The following is an 8672-nucleotide window of genomic DNA, read 5'->3' on the forward strand; positions in this document are numbered from 1 at the left end:
ACACCCGTCCAGAGGCGTGTCAGGCAGGCAGGGCGAGAGACAGCTAAAGTGGTGCGGCAAGGCTTGCTGGGCTACTCCCACGACGTGACACTAAGTGGCGCATTTAATGCGCCTTGTCCTGTCTGAGTTAGGTATCATAGCACTATTTGTTATTTGGTTGGAGGGTTGTTTGAGAGAGACCATCTTCGTCCTACGCCTCCTACAGATTGGTAAACTTTAGGTCATTTACTTGAGGAAAAATTGCTACTATTCTATAGAACTCTGCGCTTGGAGGCTCAACACGAGTCTATAAGAGTAAAGTTGCGTAGTAGACATCACAGTGGACCGAGGAAGAAACGTATGTCATGTTATCCAAGGCCGCATCCACCTTGCACCGCCAAGCGGCGAGGAAGTCATGAAAAAATCCCTTCTTGGTGAAGGCGCAACGGACGCCCTGAGATACCTAAAGTTGTAAGCCGAGGGAATGGAGGGAAATTTCCATCATCTCTTATAATTTATGCATGATAGTGTAGCGAGTAACCCACAAGGTGCAAATCGGCATAAAATCTGATATGCGCCATGAACACATTAGTATTTTTATCAAATTCATGAACATTTTGCGAACCCGCACACAATAGTTTTTCAAATTCGTGCACACAATAGTTTTTCAAAAGCAGCAGCAGCAGCAGCAAAAGCATTTGAACTGGGCCGCAGCCCGTGCCGTCCCGTCCCCACATGTGTGTGAATCGCTATGTCTAAAAAAAAAAAGTGTGTGAAGCGCTGAGGAGCCCCTTGGCTTTCCTCGCATCCGACGGTGGTACCCCGGGGCGGGGAGGCTTGTCGCCGTTGACGGAGGAGGGGAGCAACAAGCGGTGGTGCTCTGCTGGCCGACTCCGACCCGACGTGAGCGTGCATCCCTCCCATACTCACTCGAGCCACACATCTCCATCTCCATCTCCCCTGCACGTCTCTCCTCCCACGCCCTGCTCTCGACCGTGCAGGTGCGGCGCCGCGCTAGCTACAATTAGGATTGGTTTGGGGCTTTCTCCTGTGGGGGCGACCGGGTCTGGCGGAGGCGAGGCCGGCCGCTTTGGCCCTCTCATCGATCTTGGCTGCTTTTCTCTCCTCGTAAATGCATCCTTCCTCTCCTTGCCTATGAGCTGTTTGATGAAATGCTTCTGCCCTTTTATCTCGCACGCTGTACAATCTCCGCCAGGTTGTCGGTGGAGGTTTGTGAGCACGCTTTCAACTCTACTTGGCTACACCTGTACTGTAACAAGATGCATTTCTTTCCAGTTTATTGAATAGATACTTAAGGATAGAATGTTCTTCTATCTGCCACTCACTGTCCTATCACTCATTTAACCATGTGTTTATTTTCTTACAAACCTCCTGCTGTAGCTAGATTTCTTTGTATATCACGTACCAGTACTGATTATTGATCTTATTCTTAAATCTTATTTCGTGGTCTTCAACTGCAGGTTGGGTTCAGATTGTCTTTGAGACAGAAACACAACATGCAGCGCTCTAACCTTGGCAGCAAAAATGATCTGAATTTCATTAACAAGGTTGTGGAATATTTTGCATATCTTCATTTAAATATCTGGTGTTGACCTGTATGTGTTGCTTATGTGCACACTCTGTTTCATTCCTAAGCAGCACAAGGCGGCGGCGCTGCTTCTTCCCCCAAAACCAAATTTGGAGGAGGGGAAGGAAGAGGCCGGGATGGCGTCGAAGAAGAAGAAGCAGAAGCGCAAGGAGTGCAAGCACGTGAAGATTATGCTGTCATCTCCTTGTGCCTCCGCGGCCAAAACCCCAATCTTGGAGCAGGAGGAGAAGGTGGCAAGGAAACGGAAAAGGAGGATGGAGCAGGAGCCATCCGGCAACTTGCTGTTGCCACTTCAGCCTGGCCATGCCTGTAACTCATTCCTTCAGTCCCCCGCACCCGAGATCCTAACGTTGGAAGAGGCGGCGGCGATGATTAGGAAGAAGAATATGCATAAAGAGCAGAAGGTGGACACGCTGTCTTTTACCCAGAATCCTACCTTAGAGGAGAAGCAGGGGCAGAAGAAGGAGCGCAAGCGCATGGAGCAGATATTATTATCTCCTTCTACACCTGTTCCTGCTGGAACCACAATTCAGGAGCAGGAGGTGAAGGTGAGAAAGAAACAGAAGAGGAGGATGGAGCAGCAGCCATCCGACAACTCGCAGTTGCCACTACACCCTGGCCATTCCTGTAACCCATTCCTTCAGTCCCCCGCGCCTGAAATCCTAACGTTGGTAGAGGCGGCGGCGATGATGAGGAAGAGGAATATGCGTAAAGAGCAGAAGGTGGATCCTACTTTAGAGGAGGAGCGGGGGGAGAAGAAGGAGTGCAACCACGTGGAGCAGACATTGTTATCTCCTTCCACATCTGCTGCTGCTGAAACCCCAATTCAAGGGCAGGAGATGAAGGTGATCAAGAAACAGAAGCAGAGGAGGGGCCAGGAATCATCCGGCAAATCACAGGAGCCATCCGGCAATTTGCCGTTGCCACTTCACCCCAGCCATGCCTGTAACCCTCCACTAGCTGCCCCACTCCTTCAATCCCCCGCTCCTGAAATCCTAACATTGGAAGAGGCTGCGGCGATGATGAGGAGAAGGAAGATGCCTAAAGAGCAGAAGGTGGACGCGCTGCATTTTGCCCCAAATCCTACCTTAAAAGAGCATGGGGAGGAGGCCATGATAGCGACGACGAAGAAGAAAAAGGGCAAGTGCATACAGCAGATATTGTCATCTCCTTCAACATCTATTGCTGCTGAAACTCCAATTCAGGAGCAGGAGGAGAAGGTGACCAAGAAACAAAAGCAGAGGATGGGGCTGGAAGCATCCAGCAACATGCCGTTGCCACTTCACACCGGCGATGTCTCCGAGCCCCTACTCGCTGCCCCATTCCTTCAAGCCGCCGCTCCCGAAATCCTAACGTTGAAAGAGGCGGCAGTGATGATGAGAAAAAGGAAGATGCATAAAGAGGAGAAGGTGGACGCACTGCCTTTTGCCCAAAATCCTACCTTAGAGGAGGAGCAGCTGGAGGAGGCCATGATGGTGACGAAAAAGAAAAATCACAAGCGCGTGGAGCAGATATTGTCACCTCCTTCTTCATCTGTTACTGCAGAAACTCCGATTCAGGAGCAGGAGGTGAAGAAACAGAAGCAGAGGAGAAGGCAGGAACCATCCGGCAAGTCAGACCTGCCATCTGGCAACTCGCCATTGCCACTTCACCCTGGCCATGCCTTTAATCCCCTATTCGCTGCGCCATTCCTTCAGTCACCTGCTCCCGAAATTCTTACGTTGGGGGAGGCGGCGGTGGCGGTGACGATGAGTAAGAGGAAGATGCGTAAGGAGAAGGTGGCTGCGCTGTCTTTTGCCCAAAATCCTACCTTGGAGGAAGAGCAGCGGGAGGAGGCCATGACTGCGACGACTAAAAAGAAGGAGCGCAAGCGTGTGGAGCAGATATTGTCATCTGCTACATCCGTTGCTGCCGAAACCCCAATTCAGGAGCAGGAGGTGAAGGTGACCAAGAAACAGAAGCAGAGGAGGCAGGAACCGTCTGGCAAGTCACCATTGCCACTTGACCCTGGCCAGAGTCGCTGTGTTCAATCACAAGGAGCCAAAGCTCCACCAGAACAAGAGGGAGAGAATGATGGCTGCAAGGGGATTAAAAAGAGCAACGGGAGGAAAACCCGTGTACGTGTCCTCAGTAAGCATGAGCTCATCCAGGAGGCAAGGAAACAGCCTCAGCCGCTGCCCGAAGGCTTTGTGCCGTTCAGCGATTTTGTTGCCAGTTGCACGGAGCAGAATCCTGACCATTCATCGCCTTACAGTGCATTTTTCGACCAGTTCCGCTATAACCCCGTCTGCAAAGATCGCAAATCCCCACTTCCCAGAACCCCTGATCGTCTGGCCAGGTTGCCACCTCGGGGTCACTCATCATTTGGGTCATCTCAGCTCGCTGCAAATGAAGCTTCCAGAGCTTCTAGGCCGGACACCATTCTAGCGTCCAAGACAAAGCAGCAAGATTCAGGTTCAGGATCACAAGAGAAAGTTAGTGTAGAAGTAAAGGAAAACCCGGAAAACAAGACGAGGGAGAAGAAGCAAAGGAAACTATCTGGCAAGTCACTATTGCCATTTGACTCCAGCCGGACTTGCTGTGTTCAGCTACAAGGAACCAAAGCTCTACCAGAACAGGACCAAGAAACTGATGCCCCAAAGGTTAACAATATTGAAAAAAGGAACAGCAAGAAGGCCCATGCCTGTGCTCCCAGCAAATGCGAACTCTTCAAGGAGATGACAAAGGAGCAGACGCTGACTGAAGGCTTTTTGGCACCCAAAGATTTGGTTCCCAATTGCACTGAGCAGAGTCCCAATTATTCATCGCCTTCTGGTGCATCCTTTCATCCGTTCTGCTATAGATCTGCCCGGCAAGATCTCAATCCCCAACCTTCTAGAAGCACTGATCATCTATCCAAGCTGCCACCTCGGCATTACCCATCATTTGAGTTGCCTGAGCTCACTATGAGTGAAACCTCCAAGGCTTTCAAGGCTAACAATTCTGTGGAGTCCAAGTCAAAGAAGAAAGATTCAGGTTCAGGCTCCACCTCAGGCTCACAGAAGAAACAAAATGTAAAAGAAAAGACAACCCCTGAGAAGAAGACGAGGATCAGGAAACCACGACCAGTGTTTACCGCTGCGGAGAAGCGCTCAGACAAATACCGACGCGTTCCCTTGGACCAGCTGGTATCACCGCCACGCTCTCCTCATAATCTCTTGCAGGAGAAGTATGCCTCTGACCCGTGGAAGGTTATGCTCATCTGCATGTTCCTCAACTTAACACAGGGTATACAGGTAAGCTCCTAGATTGTTTGATTAATTGTCTTCCCCCGTGAACTTTTGGAATCAAAACCATTGAACTGAATTCCTGCCAACTAATTTGACCGATGAGAGTTCTGATAGCTATGAAAGCAAAATAAACTCGCATGTGTTTCTGTAAAAGTGATGAATAATCTTAGTGATCGTTCTTTGTCCCCACTTATTTCATATATAAAATCGGCCAATCATGCCGTTTGTCGCTATTTGTAAGTCCAGGAGATAACCAAATTGGAATTGTCAGATGCATTTTATAGTTGATATATACAATGAGAACTGCTGTTTCGTTTTGATGGATCTTTGGAGAACCATATTGCTGCACAGGCAAATTTACCAGTTGCATGTTGTATGCTCCTATTTATTTATCGTGCTTGTCCTGTGTTGTGTAAGTGTAGCGCTGAACTTAGATTAGTATTCCATTTGTTTTAAGAAATAGTTCCCTGACCCGTCAATACCATTTTCAAGTTTAAATACAAGAATCCAATCCCGTCTGTTAACTAATGTAGGTCAAGAGGATATTGGATGGCTTCTTTGAACGCTATCCTGACCCTTGGTCTGCAATTAATGCTGATCCTGACAAGATGGCGGAGTATCTAGCGCCTCTAGGGTTGCAGCATGTTAGGACACGCAATATCAAGAAATTGTCCAAGCAGTATGTTGGAAATGAATGGACCCATATTACGCAGCTTTGTGGCGTCGGCAAGTGAGTGCTGCCCTCTCAATTCATTTGTTAGATATGGAGTATTTGTACAATGGTGTTTCTTTTTCAGTCTGATTAGTAACTAGAAGTTATTCTTACTGCAGGTACGCAGCTGATGCTTATGCAATATTTTGTGCGGGTAGGGCGAGGGAGGTGGTACCTGATGATCACAAGTTAGTTGATTACTGGAACTATGTCTGCTTTGAGTTGCCCATGACGCAGGTAGTATTCTCGACACATACATTTTAATGAATTGCTCTGAGCTTACATTTTACAGTTTCATGGCTTTGTGTGATGCTAATCATTAGCTGAAAATGCTCATGAGCTTCTCTGAACTTCTCCATATACGTGCTAGCACTGGCTGCTCCACCTTGCTGTTCATGGTCAAACAACAGTTCAAATCCATGAAATGCACCCAAGGCCTGTCATCCTGTTTTTTGAAGATCTGCAACAATTTTAAAGTAATGTCGTTGAAAACTGTGTTTGTTCTCCATAAATATGTATGCTACGAGGCAGTCAAATAAGTAACTCCATCTGTGAGAACGGTGAGGGCATCTAACTAGTGGCAGTATCATCTATAGTGGTATGTGAGAGTGTAGCGTTGGCGCAGTAGATTAAGATCGAAACTTCCAGCATGCGCAGAATGCAGGATGGAGCTTTTGGGCTTTACTGATCTGGATGTCATAATCTTCACAGCATTTGACAATGCAACCCTATTTAAGGATGATTATTATGTTGTAGGGGGATTGTTTTATAGTGAATTCGTAAAGGTTTCAGCTAGCACTGGTGCACTGAAGCAATTCCCGTAAAACAAAGTAGAATCCAGAAATTGAGTTTCATTCCCTGTTCCTGGATAATCATCGTAGGTAGGATTTTGTGTCTATTTGCGTCGGTGCTACAAACAGCATACTCTATGGTCATGTGTGTTGCATGCTAATTTGAGTTTTGTACGTGAAGCAGTGGTATATGACCCTGGTCAGTTGAGGGTCTGCTTGGTTCGGCTTTTACAGCCAGCTTCTGCTTTCCCACAGCAGAATCCCAACCAGACGAGTTTCCAGCTTCCCAGAATCTGCAAATGCAGCGACTTCGGCGTACTGTAATTTTTGCAGCACCCGGAAACCCGGCTTCCATCACAGTGAGGGCAAAGGATTCACGAAAATTACCCACCTGCCGCTCAGTAAGTCATACCGGTTGGATTTCTTTTTCCTACCGAGTGTAGCCATCGGCTCCTCCCCTGAATCGAACTCTAGCACGAAGAGGCTGTGCCCTCTGCCCCTCCTCTCGGAGGCCCCTGCTGCGCCGCCACCTCCCCGTTCTCACTCGGTGGTAGCTCCCTCCCTCTGATGCCATGCTTCGGTTCTGTTTTTTATGTCTGTAATTTTCTTTGGATAGCATTTTTTTCTTCAAATTAGGGACCAAAGCTCCCAATTTCATTTCATTCAAAACGAAACCGATAACACGTAAGGTCTGTTTTTTGCGGATCCCTCGATAACATAAGGTTCAGCGGAAATTAGCATACATAAAGGAGCGCCCAAATCACATTGCGCAAAATTATGGACGACATTGTTACCCCATATGATTGAGATTGTTAGTTTGAATTGTACATCAATGCTATATTGTCGTACTGAATAGTGCAGCATGGTTACTTGACATACATGACTGAATCCTGTTTCTCATTTCCTAGCAGATGGATTAGTTCAGTGCCAGTACATGTTCAGTGAAGTGCAAGGGGAAGCAGATGTGGATGACGCCATGCAGTCCTACTAGATGGGATAATTTTATAGTGTAACTGGGGTTGGTTTTTCGTGGTTCATGTACCTTGGATACTCTTGCTCCTTTAGATTAGTGTTAAGCCTTATTGAGATGATATTACCTGACAAGCACATTTGATGGATGCAGCGAGTTATGTTTGCGGTTGCCGTTCGTTAGTTTTCTTTTGTATATATACCACGTCATGTTCAAAGGTTGGTACTGATTCATCGCTTTTTGTTATATACGTGTGCCATCAGTTAAAAGGTTGGTACTCGTCTTGGAAGAATGAATCTGCTTTGGTTTTAAATCTCTGTCTTTTCTCTGGGGGTGAAAACATGTGTATGAAAATTGATTGAACAAACAGTGAGGGCATTTAGCTCATTCTGGTGGTGGTATTGGTCGTTCCTTGGTCCACTTCTCTCAACTATTTTTATTAGAGATCCGAGTTCTTTTCGTAAAGAAAAAACAAATTGTTGTAAGTCAATTTTCTGGGAGAAGGGAGGTGAGGCCGAGCCGAGAGTGAGGCTGGGGACGACGCTGCAACAGCGTCGTCCGTGGAGGGGAGTCTGAGGCTTGACGGTTCATGGTGCGGGGTTGCCGATGCTGGATCAGTCTGGTGGAAGGAGGTTTAGAAGAGGAGGAAGATACAGGAGCCGTTAGATTGAAATCGGACGGCTAAGAAAATGACTTAAACCAATTTAAATTTTCCAGGGAACTTATACCTAGAGTAGTAAATAGTAGGCCCCTTAGAATGACAGACAGATATTATTAGCAGGGAGGGAGTCTCCTGATTTGGAACCGTAATATTTTGGTTTGATCGAATATAGATAGGAGTATGAATCAGGGGGTGTTTGGTTCAGGGACTTTTTAGCCCCAGAGACTAGAAAAAGTTCCTAGGAACCAAACGGGAGGGACTTTTTCTACAGGGACTAGAAAAAGACTCTACTAGAGAGTCTTTTTTGATTAGTCCCTGGGACTAGAAAAAGTCCTAGGACTTCTGAACCAAACACCCCCTCAATCAGAAGGAACAATTACTGGGACAGGCAAGGGGATCTACAGATTTGGATTGTCATTAATTAGGAATTAATCCATTCTTGCAAGCCCTTTAATCAAACAAGCGCTGCCCTCAGTTAGGTTCTGTGACTCTCTCACACTCTGTATTGATGGCCTCGATGGGCTTATATAGCGTTACAACAGCAGTACAGAGGGGGGAGAAGGAGAGTACAACGGCAGTCCTGCATGTGAGGACGTGCGAAGCGCACGAGGCGCATGACCAGCGCCAGGTTGTTGGAGGCGTGCGGGAGTGGAGCTGCCGACCGTTAGCCACCAGAGGGGC

The 8672-nt window shown here is 47.4% G+C and overlaps 1 protein-coding gene across 6 annotated transcripts; it reads left to right on the top strand.

Annotated features, from left to right (window-relative positions):
- Positions 1-692: 692 nt before the first annotated feature.
- LOC123119160 (uncharacterized) lies at positions 693-7563 on the top strand. Of its 6 annotated transcripts, none has more exons than XR_006458483.1 (8): positions 716-882; positions 981-1107; positions 1461-1547; positions 1636-4863; positions 5391-5587; positions 5689-5806; positions 6545-6761; positions 7272-7563. XR_006458483.1 is itself a non-coding variant. In XM_044538864.1 (7 exons), the coding sequence occupies exons 3-7, from the start codon at positions 1497-1499 to the stop codon at positions 7278-7280; spliced, it is 3606 nt and encodes a 1201-aa protein (XP_044394799.1). In that variant the 5' UTR covers positions 716-882; positions 981-1107; positions 1461-1496; the 3' UTR covers positions 7281-7563. The 6 variants fall into 6 exon arrangements, 2 of the variants coding, with proteins under 2 accessions (XP_044394799.1, XP_044394800.1); XR_006458486.1 differs by having other exon boundaries at positions 1639-4863; XR_006458484.1 differs by lacking the exon at positions 981-1107 and having other exon boundaries at positions 693-882.
- Positions 7564-8672: the final 1109 nt, after the last annotated feature.

Source organism: Triticum aestivum, chromosome 5D (assembly GCF_018294505.1).
Source record: "Triticum aestivum cultivar Chinese Spring chromosome 5D, IWGSC CS RefSeq v2.1, whole genome shotgun sequence".
Taxonomy (NCBI): domain Eukaryota; kingdom Viridiplantae; phylum Streptophyta; class Magnoliopsida; order Poales; family Poaceae; genus Triticum; species Triticum aestivum.

Coding starts and splice junctions, on each gene's coding strand:
- LOC123119160 (XM_044538864.1), top strand. CDS start 1,497: ATGCAGCGCTCTAACCTTGGCAGCAAAAATGATCTGAATTTCATTAAC. Junction 1,548..1,635: donor ATCTGAATTTCATTAACAAG/GTTGTGGAATAT, acceptor TTCATTCCTAAG/CAGCACAAGGCGGCGGCGCT. Junction 4,864..5,390: donor ACTTAACACAGGGTATACAG/GTAAGCTCCTAG, acceptor TAACTAATGTAG/GTCAAGAGGATATTGGATGG.